Source organism: Hetaerina americana, unplaced genomic scaffold (assembly GCF_022747635.1).
Source record: "Hetaerina americana unplaced genomic scaffold, ioHetAmer1.1.p SCAF_12, whole genome shotgun sequence".
In the NCBI taxonomy this organism is placed as follows: Eukaryota; Metazoa; Arthropoda; class Insecta; order Odonata; family Calopterygidae; genus Hetaerina; species Hetaerina americana.
Genome location: NW_027286292.1, coordinates 16,681,210 through 16,704,220, shown reverse-complemented (window position 1 = coordinate 16,704,220; position 23,011 = coordinate 16,681,210). Strand labels below are relative to the sequence as shown.

The window sequence follows — 23,011 nt, the reverse complement described above, 5'->3', positions numbered from 1 at the left end:
TTCTTTCCCCAATCATGACTTTCTCTACAGCCTGCAGATACTCCTCCCTTGTTGATTCGATTGGTGCTTCTATGCTCCATTTCCTAAACCATCTTCCCCTTTTATCTTTTTTGAATCCAATACTACACTTCATAATTACTATATTGTGATCTGAGTCCGCATCTGCTCCCAGGAGACAGTAATTTGTCATGTTGTCACTAAATCTATGCCTAACTCAACTAATACATTCAAGAGTCCCCGAGTATTTAAATGTCTGGTGACATGAATACCTGAACAATGACCAAGTTTGTTAGTTCGGTATATACCTCTAACAATTATATTTTATCGCTTGCTATGTTTACTACTTTTATACCTACCTTATTGTTCAGTATTATAGCCACCCTTCACCGACTCTTTTCCCCTCCGCTGCATAGTACTCTAAAACTAGCACTTCAGTAATTCCCACTATCTTCCTACCTCACTTTGTAGAGCCCTAAAACATCTACCATGTTTCCCAGCCCATAAGAGACACCCTGATTCAGGCTAGATTTTATGAAAAATACTTGGAGCAGGAAGGAAAAGGATCAAAGTATTTTGTTAACACTTAACATGACAATTAAGTTGCTACATTAAAAGTTAAGCAGCTACACATATCTCAACATTTATTCATCATAGAATCCCATACATACCATATCACTGGGCCAAAATGCCTACAAGCTTCCTTGCTTCCATATTCTGGAGTGCATTTCACGTATTCAGGTTGAAATGCAATACTATAAGACAATCTTCTCGCTTAAGACCCCATGAATTTATCATCATTTTAACTTTTTATGGGACACAGTTTCTGTTATTACTTTGATATCGGATCAGAATATGCATTAATAGCATCCATTTTCTATGCCTTTATGATACTCCATATTAATTAGGATTTCAACCGGTAGACGAGCTTATTGGGAGATTTGCAATGTATTATCAGAAAGGTGATATCCTTGTTAGCTCAATGCGCACAAGTTTTGCAGCAGCAAATAATATGACTTTTAACCAAACGGGTTACATTGTATTCATTTACTCTTCATCTGGGATTTTTTTCTTTCAAGTACTGTCAACAAAATATTCAAACGCTGTTGATTACTGTTATATTATCAAAATTTGTAAAAAAAAGGCAACCAAAAGCCAACCAAGACCTCCAGGAAAAATATATATTGATGCTGAAAGGACTTTCATAATGTTAAACCCACCAAATGGCAAACACATATTCATTCACATGGATAAAGATATCAGGAAAAGGGATAGGAACACACACAAATGACAAACAAAGGAATTGTGAGAAAGATGGATGGCAGCAGATCACGAGCATTAAAAAGTTTCTTTGACAAGGACTTGAACTACAGATAAAAATTCCAAACATTCAGGGTAGGAATGAAGAGAAGAACATAACACGAGGAATAAAAATTCATCCAAATGGTCCATTCCAAAACCCTTTATAAATAGTATCTGTATAGGTGGTATCTGAATATTGAAAATGCATAATATAATTAATAATTAAAATACTCTCACTATGAATTAATAAATGATAAACAACATGAATAAAAACTGCTTCAGTGAAACCATATTTATTTAAATGATGGCATGCAAAGTGTCATGAAAGTGTGTCTTAAATAAAGCACTTCACAAGATACAAGGAAAAACATATTTTAGCAATACTTAACAAATCTTTGCTGGCAATCATAATTTCAAATTGTTACATTGCACAAACAAGAAGTAGAAAATCACATTACTCAGAAGAAGCTGGGGGAGTTCAGACACAACTCCCTCCCTCATCAGAGTTCTAGCATTTTCTGAAAAACCTCATGAAAAATTGGCATCAATGACTGTCAAAAATTAAAAATTAGCAAAAACACAAAATGTTGACCACATTGTTGTTTTTAACAATTTTGGTCAACTTAAACATCAGAATTAATGATAATGGTCAATAGCCACTATTTCAATACAAAACAAAATCATATCTTCCAAAAAAAACTACCTCTGATGTTTTAATTTGAAACAAATTTATAACAATAGTTGTTCCAAGATTTATCTTGACACTACATAGTGGCAGTGAGTTCTTAAAATTCTGAAAGAACAAAATGAGCCTACTCAATCATCAGACAAACTTTCGCAATGGAAAAAACATTCAATCCATTGACTTTAAAAATATATAAAATACCAGTCTTGTATTCAGTTGGGCAAACTGCTATGTCAAACCATTCATGGAATGAAAAGTTTGCAAAATTGTGTAAATTAAAATTTACACACCAACAATTATCTTACTCATTCTTTGATACAGAAGGAGTAATTCCTGACTTAGAAATAGTTTTCCCATTAACTGTTTCATCTAAGTCTGCCTCTTTAGCATTGCAGCCACCCTGAACAAATAATTTTGGAATTTCAGACCCATAAAATATTTTTGTGTTTGAAGAAATATATTCATATTTCTTGAGTTCCAGGTAACCATTTGTTAAAAGCAAATTATTAGCTTCTGCTTGCTTCTGCATTTGATAAAACTCAGCATCAGATCTGCTCTTCTGTCGGGCCACATGCATTTCATCTGAAAAGATGAAATTTTTCAGAATCAAGTAAAAACTCTCTCTTTGCCTCAAGCCTACATTTTGGTAAATATTAATTTTAGCAATAAGCTTGCCTATTCATTAACTAAATATGTCATCACCCGCTGCATAGAAAAAATATAATGATTTATGTACATCATAGCACAAAAGTGTGATTCTTATCTGCAGCTGTGCATTCAAAACATCTATCAAGTTTTATGCGCAATTTTTAGAGTAAATATGGCACTATAGTTGAAAATAAAACTCCAACAAAATTGCATGACTTTAACAATAAAACATCAGAGGTAATAAATGACATCCAGTCACAATAAAAGACATACAACTTGTTGCATTTCTACAAGAGGGTAATTTCATTTGCAGAGCCACACTAAGCATTTGGGGGCATTGCGTCTAAAAATTAGTATTGCACATATGAAAATCTTGATTCAATCACCAAAACTGACACAATTCAAGGTTTTTCAAACTATTTTATATCAATAAGAGGATTTCGATAAATCACAGATAGCAATGGTGGTACCCTTTTCCTTTAGCTATATGTATATTATTTCACCATTTACTATATGAAAATATACATTACAGTGTTATAAAAATGCCATTAACAGTGCAAGAGACTTAGTATTTTTCTCAGCAATTTTAAACCAATGATCTAAAATTCCTAGAAGATTGTATTCGCTAGTTTCAGGGGTGGGTAGCCCCCATGAACAAAGATAGATAAATGGCATTTCACAAACCTCCAGCCACAAAAATAAGTGCACAGACAAAATACTCATAAAACAAGTGATAGCCAAGGCTGAACAAGAAAGAATATACATGAACAGCTATTTCTGCCATTTCATTCATGGAAAAGCAAACTAAATGTCTAAAATGAGCATGCTAGGGGTAATTTAACCATCAGAATGATATTGTAGGTTGTGCATTGCGATAAAAAATGACACTAAGTTAAACTCCTTTTAAAGAAACACTTACTAGCAATTTCTTGCAGCCCACCCATAACTGATGTCATTTAGATGGCCACCTTAAAAAATACTTCTGTCAAATTATAAACCAGCCACATACCTTCAATTTGTGACATTCTTTGTAAAGAAACTTTTTCCATGATTTTCTGTCCAAATTGAATTTTAGCCACTTGTGCTTCTTTTTCTGCTTCAATTATTGCTTTTTTTCTCTCAGTCTCTGCATCTTTTTCCACAACCTTCTGATGCTGAATGGAAATCAAAAGCTTCGTCTTCTCACCTTCCCTGTGAAGAAACCATTGAAGATTATTACTTAAAGAAAAGTAACAAAAATTTCCTTTACGGTTGCTTTGTCACCAGCCATTAGAGCCAATGGTAATAATTAGAAGTAACAAAAATGTCCTTTACGGTTGCTTTGTCACCAGCCATTAGAGCCAATGGTAATAATTAGCATTTATATTCATGAAGCCCAAATTTTAGAACGTGTTTCCTACTGTTCTGGTTGTGAACTGCCAGGGAAAAAATATTCCTCACATAGCACCTATTTTTCAAGGTGGCCCAATTTACTGTTGACCTATTCTGGCCTTTTCTTTGAATTTCAATCTTAAGATCAAACATTATAAGAAATATAGGTAGGCAGGTGGCAGTTAACTTGTGCAACTACAGGAGACCAAACAGCCATTTTCAAATAATTTTTTATGGCAGTTACCACTTGTGGGTCATAAAACTGGCGGGAAAACTTTCTTTCTTTCAGCATCTACTGCAAGACAAATAAAAAAGTATTTTTCAAATCTGGAAAGAGTTATACCAGATCAACTTGAATTGCCCATTAAACTGAAATGACTAAGGAAGAATCTACTGACTTGGAAAACACACGACCTAAATAACATATTAAAAAGTAATATTTCCATTAAAAAATCAAAGGTTAGCTTAAGCACTTCAGTAAAACAGGAATGAATTGAATAAACACACTGAAACTGAAAAAACCAGTGACCTTCAGTACAGGGTTTTATGAGATAGAATATATTATTCAGAGATTCAAATGATTCCAATTAGGACTGCTGCTGAAATAATTTTCATATACAACGATAACTATGAAATTCATCACTATATCTATTCAGGATATTTAAAAGAATTGATGATATTTTTTGAACTAATCATATCACAACTTACATCAACTCGTAGTTCTTTCGTATAGTTTCTGGAATCTTAGGCTTCGTGACTCTCACAGCTTGAATATATAAGCCAGGGGCCATTTCATTTAGATCCCTCTGTAAGGCTGTTTTCAGATTTTCATCGATCTGATCAAATAAGTCAATATAGACCTGAAAGACACAAGGATATCTTCTGAGAAAAAGTAAATCACCTCATGGTATACTGATGAAAAATGCGCCCAAGTTTTTGCAAACAATGCTTAATATCAAATATATGTATCATCATTTATGCACCAGTGTTGCCAAAATTGAGCCATATTAACTAATGATTTACATAGCGGATACTCACTTGATTGAGAGAAAATTTATGACAACGGGAGTAAACTAATGAAAATATATAATTAAAATAATGAGTTTCCCTGATACTGTGCAAATAGATGCTTGCCAGAGCATGACTGTTAAAAATTTCCACAAGCAATTAGAAAAACCTTAACTCTACCAAGTGGAGGTCTCATGCATTACTGAAATTGAATGCACATGAATTCATGACAACACCCTTCATATGCAGATGATTTTCAAGCTTTGTCATACCTAGTGGCTTTTCTATCAAATTAGATTCAAGAGAGAAATATACCAGTTACAAAAAATTATGAATTGCATTAGTCAAGAATATTATTATGGCTTATGATATACTGGCGAATTTTGGGGAAATACAGAAAGCACTACACAATTCCATGGTTTAACGTCTTTTTTCACAAACATAAAAATTTTCAATCCATGTACTTCCTTTCATATGAAAACCTAAAAAAAAAGCTCCAGTAATAGCTGCTACCAGCTAGTAAAACATGCTTTACACATTGCCATTAACAACATTTTTTGGCAAGGTGTTTACTCTAGTGGGGGAAGGTAGCTATTGCTATTCATATAAGTAAGGTTACTATTTTTATAGCTTTCTAATATTACTACAAATTTGAATTGATGGTGGCAAGGCAAATAGCCTCCCTTACACCTATCTAATAAAACCCAGAACTACCTATCTACCACATCATTACCTATATAGTAACACTGCAACTGGCACTAAGGTTTGCCTGTTTCAGCCATTTGAAACATCATGAAAAACAAGAAGTCTCACAAATGTCCACAATTTCAATGAAAATTTTAAAATTTGAATTTCAGCCCTGAGTAACAGCATGAAACAAGTTTTAAATTTCCACATATATTGCTCAATCACAAGACGCCATCATGTTTCTCGATGTGCACTTGTTGCACTGTTTGTCATATACTGCTTCTAATTGGATGCTAGGTTCCTCCATAACTTAAAAAAATTGAACCTCAATCCTCTGTACAGTATTATAAACAACGACAGCTCAAAAAAATTTGTTTCATTTAAAAATGTTCATGGCACTTTTGGACACTCATTAAAACTGACAAGTAATTATTATTTTATTCTACATGACTTTTTAAGGAAATTTTTATTTTAGAAAGAATATACGAAATATTATCATGCAGCATAGCCATGCAATTCACACACATAAAGATCTCAAAACTGAGAAATGAGTAGGTATTTCACATACCTGTTAAATGCCATTACTTGGGGCCTAAATCAAACCGAACTCTTGAGCGAAGTTGAAATCACAGAAGGCCAATAGGTGTTTTGCTAATAAAAGCCCAATTTTTAATATTTCCCAAGGAAATAATTTCATTTCAATTGAAAGCACTTATCATAAAGAGTCTGAGTACATTATGAATGAGCATTCAATGAACCTTTATAATGGTGCTTTAGGGAAATAGCTTCTTTGCAAAATATCATGGATAGTATTCCAAAAGGGTGGCCTGTTTTTACAGTAATTTACTGATACTTGTTTGGAAGGTATCTTGAAAAAAGTTTTATAAGTATTAAAGTTCTTCTGAATTGAAATTTTCACGATTCTTATTCAGGTTATGTGGGTACTTCTTAAGGTAGTCATTTTCTACCAAAGGCTTGCTTATGCAATTTCAAAATATCCAAAAAGAGAAGGATGCATAATGCAATAAATAATAGATATCAGAACTTAGGGTTAATCAAACCAAGTATGTAGTTATTTCCAAAATGGAACTTCTAAAGACTCAACAAAATAATTCAACAGATTCAGGCGAGATGTAGTGGAAGTTTGTCATCATGAGAAAAACAAAATTTGCATTTTGCCACGGATTTATTTGTAACATACAACGCGTTTCGGTTCATCAAACCATCTTCAGGCACAGGACTACAGAGTACTTCAAGAGTACTTTAATGACTTAGGTCAGGGGAATATTGTTCTACAATTCTGGGAATATTGTTCTACAATTCTGAACTTCTTTATTCCCTTGCTTTTTTAGACATTATTCATGTCAACCATGTTAGTTTCTACAAGATAGGAGAGCACCCTGACATGAGTGGCATGTGGCCCATGAATGCAAATCATCTCATTAAAATTTGTAGAATTATACAAATTTTAATGAGATGATTTTCCACTAGCAATCCAGTTCATAGTGTTATGTGATTTGGATTGAATTCATTAAATAGTGAAATTTAAAATAACTATCAATAATTCTTCACTTTTTGACAGCAGCATAATCACTCTAGTATGCTCGCCTCATTTTTGAGATTGGATGCAATGTACTACATCACCAGCACTTTATAGGAAGCCTGCATCATGCATGCCTTGCTCTCATGTAGATGCATTAATAAAATCTTTCGTAAGCTCCAAAATTAAAAACAAAATGGTGAACATATGATGGCTTCATTCAATAGTACTCAACTAGTAACAAATCAGGCTGCCTATTTTACTGCCAATGCACCTGCGACTATTTTTACTACAACGATAAGGGAGAGGATATAGCTTTTTTCAGATTCATAACAACATTGAATTTATTCAGACCAACAATAACATTCATTATCTTTTGGAGAGACATAATATTTCATTAAATCTTTTTCCATAAAAGTCTAAGTTCCCAGGATTGCCCATAAACAGAGCAAATTGCATTGAAGAGTGGTCAGAAATTTACTAACAGGCCAGGATTATGAAACATTAAAAGGGAGTTACATTCAATGAATTAAACTAATTATAAATTGTATATTTTAAAAATATTTCAAGTTGAACAACAAAAAATCATAATAAGTAAAGCATAAAACCAGAACTCCACGTAAATATGAAGAATGCCAAAGTGATGGCAAGAAAAGTTAAATAACAAGGGCCACAATGCATCCCTGACTAAAATTATGAGTTCCAATTTGCCTGTATAATATGGTATGCAAGTGCAAATACTCACTATCTTTTTACAAATTCTATATGAAATACCTACTTAGATAATTACCACTGTTACTTTTAAAATCTACTTCCATAATTGAACAAATTTGATATCAAAATGATTCATACTCTTATATTGAAATTACCTTCAACGATCATTTGAACAGAAAAACATGGAAACAATGAGCCTTCCTTTTAAAAGTGGAATGAACTTAATGGATAAATATTCATATAGATTTCAACTTTATTTTTCCCACAAAATGAAATTCTATTATGAATTAAACAAAGAAATGAGATTTGGGATGCATTTAAAGAAGCCACACATGTTTTAATTAAATGCTCTCAGCAATACTGAAACAGGATATTTACAGAATGCATAGTAACAAATATTAACCGCACATCCAGAACATATTAATTAACTATTCCATAGAGGGGTTATTTTCCTTGGCCACAGGCCTGCCAGCCATCATCAAGATAAAAAGTAGCTTATGTTGGGTTCAAAATAAATCAAAAAGGTAATCAAGCAATTATGTATAGTTATTAGTGTAGCAGTCGGAGTGATACATTTTCATGTGATAAATAATTTGTAATATACCCTCTACATAAATCAATATGCTGAAGAATTCTGCATGTCCGGGTTTTCACCGCGTTGTTGTTTGAAGCCGACAACAGTTTCGCCGAAGTTTCATCCGGCGTCTTCAGGTCGAAGATGAGGGACTCAGATTTTGGCCGTCCTTATATAGGTGGTCCCGTCCAAGTGCTGCTCTCTGATTGGTCCTTTTTCGGAGGACTCTCTTCCACGCGTTGTGGAGATGGTAGCCTTCATCTCTATTGAAATTCGCCGGGTTTTTGGCTATCTCAATAGCTTCTCTGATTAGGCGTGGGTAATATCTACTTTCTTTACTTATGATTGTAGCGTCATGGAATAGAATATCATGGCCGGGTTCACTCCATTTATGCTCGGAGATGGCCGAGAGGTGAAACTGTTTGTTCGTAGTAGCCCGGAGGTGTTCTTTCATCCGAACTTTCATAGCTCGGCATGTTTCCCCGATGTAGGCTTTCCCACATGAACACGGTACTTGATAGACCCCTTCGTATAGGTCTTTCGAGATTTTGTCCTTCGGTCCGGGGAGCGCGTCCGCTATTTTCTTGGTGCAGTTGAATCTTGTCACCACGTCGTGCTTTTTAAGGATTCTGGCTATCTTCTCGGATGTTCCGGATACGAAGGGGATAGTCGCGTATGCCTTTGGGTCCGGTTCCGTCTGCTTGATTGACTTGTCAGAATCTCGTCTTCGCCTTTCTTCCCTGGCGGTCCTTTTTAGGACCATATCGTTCCGATAGCCGTTTTGTTTTAGTGCTCTCAGGAGATGTTTCTTTTCGGTCAGCAAAGAATCGGCGTCAGAGATTTCATACGCTCTGTGAACTAGTGTGTCCACCAAAGATGTCTTTTGGAGCGGATGGTGGTGAGAGGTTGCGTTTAGATAACGGTCGGTGTGCGTCTTCTTTCTGTAAACAGCATGTCCCAGCTTCCCACAACTCTTCTTTTTGACTAAGACGTCCAGGAAAGGTAGTTGGTTGTCCTTTTCTACTTCCATCGTAAATTTGATGGAATGATGTTGTGAGTTGAGAAATTGAAGAAATTTCTGAAGTTCTGTTGCGCCGTGCTGCCAGATGACGAAAGTATCATCCACATATCTTAACCACATCCTAGGTTTTTTCTCGTACTGATTAAGGATCTTTTCTTCAAAATGCTCCATGAACAGGTTAGCCACTACCGGAGACAGCGGCGAACCCATGGCTGCACCCTCTGTCTGCTCGTAGAATTCTTCGTTCCACAAAAAATAAGCATTCGTGAGGCAATGCTCCACCAGTGTGGGGAAGTCTTCCGGAATGCCGTTGGTGGTTAGGCCTCTGATGATCTCCACCGATTCCTTAATCGGGATGTTAGTGAACAGTGAAACAACATCGAAGCTCACCAATAATTCGTTGCTGTCCATTGTGATCTTTTTCAGGATGTCGATGAAATGCCCGGAGTTTTTCACGAATGACGAAAGAAATTGTTCGCGATTCATCTGGAGTTGGGCGACATTCTCTGCGCCTCTGATTGGGACAAAATCGAAAGAATAACTTACGACTCTTCCCGCACTGCCCAGGCGTCAACCCGGGATACCCAAATCAAGAAATTTAAAAAGCTGAACTCGAGGCAACACCCAGTTGATGGTCCTGAAAAGGGCCGTGCGGTTGTTAACCTAACGAATCTGACCTTAGATGACGCTTGCACTGCGGTGCTATCCAAGGGCCCAAACTTCGCCATTGCTCCTACCGTGATACCGAGGGAGAAGATTATAACTGGGATCGAGTCGGCCATCCGAAAGCTTCCCAAGGGAGACGCTGATGAGATAAGGGAAGAAGTAGCACTCATTCTACGCAACGCTAGACCACCTAAGTCTAATATCACAACTGCCGAAAGACGAGCTCTGAGGAACCTGCAAGAAAATGAGAGCATTCTCATAATACCTGCAGACAAAGGGAATGCAACTGTGGTAATCAACAAAGAGGACTACCGGAGCAAAATTACGGAACTTCTCCAAGACGGGACGTATAAGAAACTCAAGACCGACCCGACAGCAAAAATAGAGCGAAACACCAGAGCTCTAATAAAGAAATCCCTCATTCCGATGGAAGAACAACGTGGACTATTTTCTTCGGCTCCCAAACCACCCAGATTATACGGACTGCCGAAAATACATAAGGAGGGGATACCACTCCGACCTATAGTCAGCCAGATCGATGCTCCAACATACGGACTGGCGAAATACCTGGCCCAATCTCTACAGTTCTACGTCGGAAAAACATCGTCATTCGTGAAAAACTCCGGGCATTTCATCGACATCCTGAAAAAGATCACAATGGACAGCAACGAATTATTGGTGAGCTTCGATGTTGTTTCACTGTTCACTAACATCCCGATTAAGGAATCGGTGGAGATCATCAGAGGCCTAACCACCAACGGCATTCCGGAAGACTTCCCCACACTGGTGGAGCATTGCCTCACGAATGCTTATTTTTTGTGGAACGAAGAATTCTACGAGCAGACAGAGGGTGCAGCCATGGGTTCGCCGCTGTCTCCGGTAGTGGCTAACCTGTTCATGGAGCATTTTGAAGAAAAGATCCTTAATCAGTACGAGAAAAAACCTAGGATGTGGTTAAGATATGTGGATGATACTTTCGTCATCTGGCAGCACGGCGCAACAGAACTTCAGAAATTTCTTCAATTTCTCAACTCACAACATCATTCCATCAAATTTACGATGGAAGTAGAAAAGGACAACCAACTACCTTTCCTGGACGTCTTAGTCAAAAAGAAGAGTTGTGGGAAGCTGGGACATGCTGTTTACAGAAAGAAGACGCACACCGACCGTTATCTAAACGCAACCTCTCACCACCATCCGCTCCAAAAGACATCTTTGGTGGACACACTAGTTCACAGAGCGTATGAAATCTCTGACGCCGATTCTTTGCTGACCGAAAAGAAACATCTCCTGAGAGCACTAAAACAAAACGGCTATCGGAACGATATGGTCCTAAAAAGGACCGCCAGGGAAGAAAGGCGAAGACGAGATTCTGACAAGTCAATCAAGCAGACGGAACCGGACCCAAAGGCATACGCGACTATCCCCTTCGTATCCGGAACATCCGAGAAGATAGCCAGAATCCTTAAAAAGCACGACGTGGTGACAAGATTCAACTGCACCAAGAAAATAGCGGACGCGCTCCCCGGACCGAAGGACAAAATCTCGAAAGACCTATACGAAGGGGTCTATCAAGTACCGTGTTCATGTGGGAAAGCCTACATCGGGGAAACATGCCGAGCTATGAAAGTTCGGATGAAAGAACACCTCCGGGCTACTACGAACAAACAGTTTCACCTCTCGGCCATCTCCGAGCATAAATGGAGTGAACCCGGCCATGATATTCTATTCCATGACGCTACAATCATAAGTAAAGAAAGTAGATATTACCCACGCCTAATCAGAGAAGCTATTGAGATAGCCAAAAACCCGGCGAATTTCAATAGAGATGAAGGCTACCATCTCCACAACGCGTGGAAGAGAGTCCTCCGAAAAAGGACCAATCAGAGAGCAGCACTTGGACGGGACCACCTATATAAGGACGGCCAAAATCTGAGTCCCTCATCTTCGACCTGAAGACGCCGGATGAAACTTCGGCGAAACTGTTGTCGGCTTCAAACAACAACGCGGTGAAAACCCGGACATGCAGAATTCTTCAAGCCACCGCCGCGAAAATCTACGCAGCCATATAAATCAATATGCTATTTTGTTTCTGAGCATTATCACTCAATTTTCTCATACTTGCACATATAAATAATATATTCAGAGCACAAAGGTCAATTGGAATTATTATCTTATGATTTATGGGCAGATAAGACTATTCAAAGTGAAATTTACACTCTAGAATGGAATATTCATCCTGCCAGTTGTATCCCGTACATTATCATTAGCATGTTTTAAATTAACAGTTATAGCCTATACTTGAACGAAACTCAAATAGGTATAATTCATTCAATTGTTCCCAGCTCAACTTTGGGGAAATTCATTGTAATTAAATGAAGAATACAATGTATTCTTCATTTAATTATGTATAATTCACCTTATCAGTGCATATTGATAAACATCTGTCATTCTGCAGCAGCACTCTACAAAGATACACTAAATCCAAATCAGGGAAAATCAGCCTATAATTACCTTTAAAGTTTGCCACATAATAAGCATCAGTTAAACTTACTTAATTACACTAATATTGTAATTAATAATAACAATAAATCAGTAATTGACAGAAGAATATCTAATAATCAGCCCATTTTCACGAAATAGAACTTAGCAGGCAGGAGTCGGAAGTTCATGCCAAGCTGTATTATAAAATACTGGAAAAATTCAGTATGTAACCAGGAATTCCTCAGGAAAAAATTAAGGGGTGCATACTAGTCCCCACACTATTCAATTAGAGGTCCAATTAATAGCTCTTTTTCTTTCATGCCATGGTTTAATGTTCACATCACAATTACCACTCTAATTTGTCAACCCAGGTCTCACAGCTTGACCTTGAATTAGAATTTATCTCAAGTGACTTTGCATGGGTTCATCATTTGTGATCTCAGTCTGTTATAATTTGAACTGCCATGTTGAATATTGTGTGACTAAACATCAGTTTTAGCAACAAGTTGTAACCTTCATAAAAATGCCTATGAAATCATTACCACAATTTTTATTCTTATAATTCTTAATGTCCTATTATTATTATAGGTAACCCACCAGCTTAGGTATTTTTTGGATGGACATAACATCCAATTCATTGTTTTTTTTCTCCCAGCAAAACACAACCCAACATCTTACTTAACAATAAGCATCACAGTCTATCACAGTCTTGAACATCCCACTGCCAAATAGTATCCCTTGCATCCATTTTACCTGTCTCCTTACGATTTCTCCCAACAATCTCCTCTTCTTCCCTACCAAACCTTCCTCATTTGTTTTCCTTTCAGTCCACTTCAACTTTTCCATCCTTCTCAACTCGCACATTTCAAAACTTCTAATCTACGCCTATCATCTTGCTTCAATGACCATGATTGAGCATCATACAAAACCAAGCTCCGCATCAACATTTAAGAGAGTCTTTTCTAAATACCCTTACTCAATGTCCCTGTCATCTATTCTCTCCTTGTGATGACTTTTTGCCTAACACAATTCTTCTCCTAATGTCCCCAATGTATTGACCATTTTAGTCCAAAACATTTCCGAGATACATAAACTGTTCCACGAGCTCTAGTTTTGGCCCTCTTATTTCAACGTTTAACCAAGCCTTTCTCGTTCTGGAAAACTGCACAAACTTTTTCTTATTTCAATTAATTCGCATCCCATTTTTAGAGCACTGAATATTCAATTCACTTGGTAATGCTTGCAACCCATTGACTGACAAACTAAAGCTTGGTCATAAGGAAACCTTACTGATTTTCTAAATTGCCAAATCTCCAATTCTTCCCATGCCTCATTAACCATTTCCTTAACATATATGTTGACCGGCACAGGTGATAATGGACAACTCAAACTTACTCCTCTTCCAAACACTGCCCATCCAGACTCTTCATCACCCACTAGCACCTGAGCAGTCTGAGACATGCACAGGTGGTGGATTAGTCTCCTAGCATTCCAATCTATTCCTATTTTCTGCAATATATTCATTGGTTTTCCAAACTCACTCTCTCAAATGCCGTTTTGGAATCTATGAACCAGGCATATACCTCCTGATTTCATTCTATTTTTCTCTATTAGTGCCAGCATTACTGCAATGGTATCCGTACCTCTCCCATTCCTTAACCCAAACTGATCATCCCCTAAGTAATCATCTGCTCTGCTCTCCTTCCTTTTGTTGATCATCCTGGAAACCACTTATGCTTCATGTGAAATCAAACTTGTAGTCCTCCCATGATGTACCATTTACTTTTTTTGGAATAGGAACTAACACTGACCTGACTAAGTCATCCAGCCAAATTCTTTCTCTTAAATGCTACAAATTAGTCCATAAAAACTCTTCCTCCTCCATTTTCCTAAACCTTTAAGTAGTTTCACAGGAATGTTGTCTACCCCCACTGCCTTATTTGATTTCATTTCCCTCAATGCCCATTTCATCTCATCGTCGAGTATATCTGGACCGAAGCTATCTTCATCTACATCATATTCTCTTTATATGCCTAACCTTGCTGGGCTAAGGTCATTACCATACAGTTCATCTATATATTCCTCCCTTCTTTTTTGGATTTTTTTCTGGTTCAACTAATATTTTTCCAAGATTACACCCAATTGTTAACACAGATTTTTCCTTTTAACTGGTACAAGCCCTTCCACCACGCCAACGCTGTAGTCCATGGGAGGGCATTAATGTCCTAAGTCCTGAATAAACTTACCATGATGACTTGTTGAAAACACTGACTTTCAGGAATAATCAATACATGAACACAAATTTTCAAGGAAATGTACCGTAGAAAGGTTCATTAATAGTCGATTTGATGCTACTCTTGTCTTATCAAAATCAATTTTCTCCGTACATGCAGCTCAAATAACTGCATTGCACTGCTAACCACCTACATGTATATATGTATTTACTGAATCACTTTCATAAAAACAAGTCTAACACAATTGTGGATTAGGAGTAATTATAAACAAATTTCATTAATTTCTTCATTGTCAGTAGAAAAAGGTTGAGCTGTTGTTTGAGTGGAAAAAAATAAAAAGTGAATTTTTTACGACAACTTTGCAAAGGCTTCTACAGCATATCATATTAACAGCTTCCAATTCTGAGATTCCAGATGTGCTGGTCAGGAAATGCTGGCTAGTACAGCTTGAATACCAGAATGTAGAAAAAATATTTGGCCTGGGAAAAGGGGAAAAGTAGCACTGAAAATACATTTTGAGAGCAATGAGTCGCTGGCAGGCCTTAAGCTGTGAATATCCAGGTAAATGTGGTCGTTTGGTAAGCACATGCTGAAACTTCATCCAATAAACTTTCCAGTGAATAACAAAAAATTTTCTTGAATTTAACTTTCACTATTCCTCTGAAATCACAATTCTCGAATTATATGCCGGGTCACAATGATTAGCACTAAGATTTATGGGATAACTCAGTCACTGTAATCACGATTAAGGCTGAAGTCAGGATGAAGTACTTAACTCCATTCAACTATCAGTAATAAATATTGCCATCCAGTATACAGCCTGAAAACTCTGTAAACATTCCTTTTGCCAGGAAAAACTTCAGATCACTCATTGTAGTTCCTTTCTTTATATGACAACATTTTTCGATATACACATTTTTAACATCCTCTAGCCACAATAAAGCATTCTTTAGAAATATGATTCCTGAGAGCCAATGAGAGAACGATGGATAACACTTTTCTAGGGTCCTGTAGCATCACCTCTATTTTTAGCAACTGGTTCATTCAAAAATTTTACAAGGTATTTACAACATAAGTTGGCGCACAAAAAGGTCACCTTTCATGGGCCACATACCAACCAACTGAGTGATCCCCCTACTTCTACCTTCCATAAATTTAATTTCATCTAAGAAAGCACTCACTTGCCCTGACACCCACAGGTTCCCAAAGTGTGTGACCTTTTAATATGCACCTGAAAACAATACAATGGAATGATATTTCACTCAATTTGTTCTTCAGCATTCCCTCAATCATATGACCAGGAAAAACTTTCAACAAAGAGCCTTTCTAAGTGACCTAGGAATAAGGGAAACTAATGTTAAGCACTACCCTAAGTACATATTGTAAATGCAATTAATATACTCCCTTTTCACAGCTTTTCTACCTGACATGAAGCAAACAAAGGAGGGCTAATAATTACAGAATGGTAAAAAGAAAATCTTGTTTCTAGGAAGTCTCCCACACTCTCACCATATCCCTTCTTTACCATCCCCCTCTCCCCTATTAAGAATGAATTTCAGGATCTGCTCAGGACCAGCAACTCATTCCTCTTTCCCCATCCAATCAGTGTGTTGTAGGAAGCCACTGTCTTTTGTAACTACATTTTGTTCATCTGAAAGAAAGAGTTTATGCCTGTAGTTAACAATTAGGCATACCAAGACTCTTAATCACTTCCATGAGCAAAAGTGGGCTTGAATAAAAATGAAATTATTTACAGAAGATTTTTCAACCTAAAATTCAATAAGAAAAATGAATATATGTACGTTTATTATGCAGAGCTGACATATTCAATTAAAAGTTCCTAGAGCATACATAATCACAAAGTATGTAAGTCTTAGACAGTCAGAATGTGATCAGTTATCATTCAGAAACCATAAGGCCCCCATACCATACATTAATTGTTTATAAATTCCTCAATTTATCCAGCAATTTTAAGTTACGATTATATTTAAGTCCAGTTCATGAATTACTACCCAAGAAAAAAAAATGAGGTACCTAAAGGGGTTATTGTTCATATGATTAAGTAGCCATTACTAGTACTTTTCCAGCGCCTAATAATTTATAGTTTCTTTGGTTATTTCATCTTAATCACTTCAACATATTTGAATGTCAACCTAATGATTAACAGCATTAATCCTATATTATTTCCATTCACCTATTAACATTATGGAAAGTTTTTATAGCCATTTTATGAAGTTAATTGTAAAAAACTGTGAAGTGTAAATCATTTGCCTGGCTTTCATTTAGCAAGGAAAAATTCATTCTCCAAAATGATACCACTTGACCCAAAAAAATCATTTCTTCTGGCTGAACAACCTTCTACTATACTTTGGAAGGGCTTATCTCCACATTAGCTACAAATTTTATGAATGAGCATCTAGCATAAAGGTTACACTGCTGCATTCATTGCAACATATAAAACCCTTATGGCTCTAAGTTTACATATGAAGATATGAAAGCCATTAGTAGTGCAATACTATGCATGTCCTAACAAAAGGAATAATTATTATTTGACACACAACAAGACACTTAGGGAAGCAGTCATGCACCATGCATTTTAAATATTAGTTTATAAATGAATGTTCCCAATTTATATCACTGAACTACAACTTTAACAACATCAAAAACATGGCATCTACTGAGGTCCAGGGCTTAAGGAAATAACACTCCCTACCCAATATCTAACTTAAGAACACAAAGTTGTGATGATGCATAACCCATAACCTACTCATTCTCATGCACTGATTTATGAGATTACTGAGCATGCCAAGTCTTTGGTGATCTCATTGCCGGAGCCTACCTCTGTAATAAACATCAGTCACTTGTAACAGAGGAAACAGAAAATCCTCAATTAAAGGCAGAAATAAAATACATACACCAAACTGATATGCTCGTACTTTGGAGCTAGGGGTGTGCAGCAAAGTTTTTTTCTGGCAGATAAAATATCAGGCCGTTCTTCAACAATGAATAATTAACTAATCCAAACAAACCTAATTATATCAATTGAAAGACAGTCACAACTGGTTACTTATTGGGCATGTGTAACAAAATGTAAAGGAAGGATTTTATGGATTTAATGATTGGCAATAATAAATAGAAAAATCTTATCTGAAACAAAATATGAACAACTGATTTACAACTACACACTATAAACTTGGAACGAGCAACTGAGTCAATTTTATCAAAATGTATAGCTGTAAATTGAAATATCTGACAACTTCATTATCATAATTAATATATTGATTAAATATCATTAACACAATGCTGGATCGAATATAATACTTTATTGCATGTAGTTTCAATATGAAATATTTTTTTCTGCCCATTTAAAGTGACTTCATACTAAATTAAGGCACTAGAATGAACAAATGTTTAAAAGTGGTTGCTTTTCATAAAATTGAATTTTCTAACTATTCCAAGAATTCAAATAATGACCATATTTATCTAAACGTCTTTCCTTTACCAGTCCATACCATTATTCTCTAATAAATTCTCTCACAGCCCCCAGACCTTTGATGTCCATCTTTGTTTAAGTCAGGCACATCAAATCATCAGATCATCATCAATCATCTTTGTTTACGTCAACCACATCAAATCATTTTCTATCACCCCTTCCTTCCTTATCAGTTCAACTTTCTTGGTGTGACAGATACACTGGCTAGGGTAGGACCCCGAGTAGTTTCAACAAAATGGGGTTTGTTATCCTTCCTCTGTCCTCATTGCTATCTTCTCCTCTACTTTCCTCACTCCTCTAACTCTTCCATTCTTTTTCCTCACTCCCACTTAGACTTTATTTTTTAAAGCTCCTTTGTGCATATGCCTTTCTTTAATATTATACATGGCAATTATAGGCTATCTAGAGAAGCTTAATGCCAAACAAGGCATTATCCACTATGTAAGTATATGGTAAGTTCAGGTAAGATATCATGGCAGTATACATGTCACTTTTGCAATAATAAACATTTCCGCTTCCACTTTTTAACAGTGTATGTCACTGGAGTTAGATATTGTGATCACCTAAAGATACAGCACTTAAACCAATTTAATAAGTGGAAAATATCCTACATTACTCTGACCAAAGTGGAGGTGGTCAACATTTTTCCCATAAAAATTATCCTGTGCTTTTATAAAATTTTAAGTGCAATTTTCAATTTGACGGTAAATTTTGTACAGAGTAATTTAAAGAAACAATTATTGTCTCCTTTATTTATGGCTTTGTGTTTTCAGCACAACAAGTTGCAGAATCTCTCCCATCCAAGCTAGACAAGATGCTGCATTGGTTCAAGGGAGATATGCCACGCCCAAATATAAATCTTATTCAAGTGTTTATAGGGATCTAGTGGTATTATTATTATTACAGCAAGAAATACCAGGTACCATTGTTGTTCAAACCATTGCATAAGAAAGTGTGGTCTAGAGGGGGGGTTAATTATTCCCGCAAATTGATCACCTTCCGTCCTGCTATGCTCACATTAGGCTTTTGACTACTTTTCCCTCACCACATTCCTGAGCAGCCCCTAGTGTGCATCCTCAGGGGATCAATCAACAAGAAGGAAAATGATAAGATTTCAACAGATCCAATACCACCATGAGCAATTATATTAAACCACATCAAGAAGCTCTTCATCCATTGAAAGCACATTCAAGGAAACCTTAACCCCTCTGCGCGGTTATCAGTACGTGGTACGTTGCAGTCGGCAGGCCTGATTTGCAGATCAACATACGCCATACATCCTCCTCTGCTCTCTCGGTTTTGAATTTTTTTTTTGCAGTGCCATAGAATTTTTTTAATATCTATGGTTGCCCTTGGCCTCTTAGATAATGAGTCTTCCTAATCCTTCTGTTTTGACTGCATGAAAAGGCACTCTATAAGGGAGATAAATCTAGCAAGTCAGTCCTTATGAGATAAGCGAGTTCTTTGCATTTACGGTTTGTCCTCAGGTTCTGTTTTTCTCTATTGCTTGATACGATGTCCCTATCAAATTTCTCTGGGACCATTTGTGCATCATTCTTTTGTTTTGTCATAAAAGTTGTGAGGGCAAAAGGCCTCACCACCGTCTAGTCTCAGTTGTTAGATTTCTTTCTTGAGAAAGAGAATAAAAAAAGCCTTGTGTATAACACCCAATGGGTTCCAAGAGGGATAAGCATTTTTGAGTGAAAATGAAATACAAAAATTTAGTTGATGATTTGGACAGAGAATAGAAGTGAGCATTGGATCTGATAGTGCAACTTCAACTGATTAAGTTTCGTCCAGAGGCACTTCGTAGAAAAGATACCGCCAGCCGGGAAGAAGTCCGGGCTGCAAAGAATATGTCAGGTGTGCTCCACACGGGGAAAGAGGAGGGATACAACAGTGTACTGGTGCCCTGACTGCAATGCAGGCCTAAAGACCGGACTGATTTTACTCGGCTCAAACCATTCAACGGATTGAAACAAGACAGTGCGCCATCTAGCGACACATCTGACGAATAAAACGAGAGTTATTGCATTTGTTTACATCAAGTCGTTACGCAGCGGCAGCGGTATGTGTCTTAACCTGTTCGTCGCTGATTGCACCAGCAGCAATGAAGGAGCCAGAGGAACAGCATGTGAGAGTGAAATTTTGTGTCAAACTTGGCAAAAGTGCTACAGAGACATTTGGAATGATTCAGCAAGCCTTTGTTAATGAAGCTATGAGTCGAAGTCAAGTGTTTTGAGTGGTACAGTTGTTTTAAATCAGGCAGAACCTTGACAGATGAAGATTTGCGAACGGGGCGGCCTTCCACTTTGACAGACCCCAACCATGTCAAATTGGTGAACGATTTGGTGTGGGCAAACTACCATTTAACTGTTAGGGAGATAGCCGAGGTAGTGAACATTAATTTTGGATCCGGTCAGACAATTTTGACAGACATTTTGGGCATGACGCACGTCGCATCAAAATACGTCCCGTGGGCACTGACTAATGAACAGAGACAAAAATGTATGCACATTTGTCAGGAACTCCTAACTCGAGCCAATGCCAACCCAGAGTTTCTTAAAACCATCGTAACTGGTGACAAAACCTGGGTTTACAGTAATGATGTTGAGATAAAGGCCCAGTCTTTACAGTGGAAAAGTCCTCATTCTCAGTGACCAAAGAAAGCTAGCATGTCCCGGTCCAATATGAAGGTCATACTGGTGTGTTTCTTTGATTGGCAAGGGCTGATTCATTACGAATGTCCCCCAAGGTCAAATCGTCAACAAAGATTTCTACTTAAAGGTTTTGAATAGGCAGAGGGTTGCAGTGAACCGAAAGAGGCCGGACATGTGGAGGAACAATTCATGGCATTTCCACCATGACAATGCGCCGGCTCTGATCGTGGCAGAGTTTTTTGCCAGAACCAGAACTTCCGGGATCCCGCAGCCACCCTACTCTCTAGATGTGGCTACATCAAAATTTTTTTGTTTCCAAAGTTAAAATCAACCTTAAAAGGGCACCGATTCGACTCTATTGTGGACATTAAAACTAATTGCACGGCGAACCTGAAGAAGATCCCTAAGGTGGCTTACCAGGCAGGGTTCAAGAGCTGGAAGAAACATTGGCAAAGGTGTGCCATCAGCCAAGGCATATACTTTGAGGGCAACAAGTTCAATTAAGCTGTATCCGTTGAAATAAACAAGTTATAAAATCAGCCCTGTCTTTTTTTTATCACACCTTGTATATGCCTTTTTCCGATGAAGAAAAATGCTTTCCACGAAATTGTTCCTTCACATAGGGGACCAGTAAAAAGTTACATGGGACTCACCTGGACAACTAGGATGGATAGGTGGATGAGACAGATACTTCAATTGACCTTCATGAGATATTCAAAATTTACTGTTGGTGGGAAGGTGGTTCATTCAAGTTACATTAGCAAATATGTCCTCGTACAATTTATAATAATAAATATACACATTCATACACTTGCCATATAATAGCATTTTACAACCTATTTAGCGGAGGTCTCGTTATGACAATGGCTTTAATATGCAATTAAACAGAAAATACTAGATAGAGAGAACTACAGTAGGCTATTAGGGCTCATGCGTAGTTTTAAATTATCTGCAAGTCACTTCATAGTTATTTGCTAGGACAGCCAACCATGTGAACATCTGACAAATGTCACAAAAGGATATATAGACATTCTTCATATAAGTCGGCAATATCTAATGATAAAGCCTATAAGGTGTATCTCAAAATGTATCAGTCCTTTAATCCATAGGTTTAGACAGTATGATTCCCACACATAAATTGTGGCAACTTAAAGATTGACTGGTATGGCAGAGTGCCCATAAGGCTTTTCATCACTTTGATTTACAGGAGTAAAGTATAGCTTGTCAAGATAAAATCATGGGAAACTTTCTAAGAATTAGCATGGATCACCTATATCTGTAATTTATTACTTGACACTGTGGTCTTACTTTAAGAATCTACTGATGATCATACAGCTGTTACTTCATAAATATAGGAATTTGCATGGCCACTGTCATTATGTACATATACATTAAGGGGGCAATTATGAACTACAGCTCTGAGTCACTCCATCAGGCGGAGTTTTATGCTGCCCAGCTATGAAAATTCCACCTTCTGTGATCACAAGTCAGTGGGTCATCTCACTGCCAGTCAGCGAGTTTATTGGTAACTGGAAGTTTCATAAATTTAAAAATTATCACATTCATATGGTCCAAAAATGATATTTGCCAATGATGAGCCTTCAATTAGAAGACCGAATGGTACACAGGAACTTTTAAATAAATAGGAAGAGAACAATGTTGATACATTCACGAGCTGCCTTGCATATAAACTATGCATCTACTAGGTAAAGAACATTGCTTATAATTTCACCTGCATAGAAACTGTCTGAGCTCTGGTTCGTAATAGCCCCCTTCATGTAATAATAGTGGTAATGCACATTCCTATATTTATTAAGTAACAGCTGTAAAATTAGTAATAGACTCTTAAAATGTTGATTAATGGATGCAAAGAGAGAGTAAAATGCAATAAATATATATATATATATATATATATATATATATATAT

At 36.9% G+C, this 23,011-nt stretch overlaps 1 protein-coding gene across 1 annotated transcript in view; it reads right to left on the bottom strand.

The window, feature by feature from the left end:
• Positions 1–1,615: 1,615 nt before the first annotated feature.
• The window catches only part of LOC139685879 (erlin-1-like), a 41,724-nt gene continuing 20,328 nt past the window's right edge, over positions 1,616–23,011 (bottom strand). Inside the window, exons 5-7 of the mRNA XM_071583003.1 lie at positions 4,712–4,863; positions 3,642–3,823; positions 1,616–2,566 (exon numbers count right to left, since the gene is read on the bottom strand). Of these exons, the coding sequence (XP_071439104.1) occupies positions 2,286–2,566; positions 3,642–3,823; positions 4,712–4,863 (615 nt within the window). The 3' untranslated portion in view covers positions 1,616–2,285. The remainder of the gene's footprint in view (positions 2,567–3,641; positions 3,824–4,711; positions 4,864–23,011) is intronic.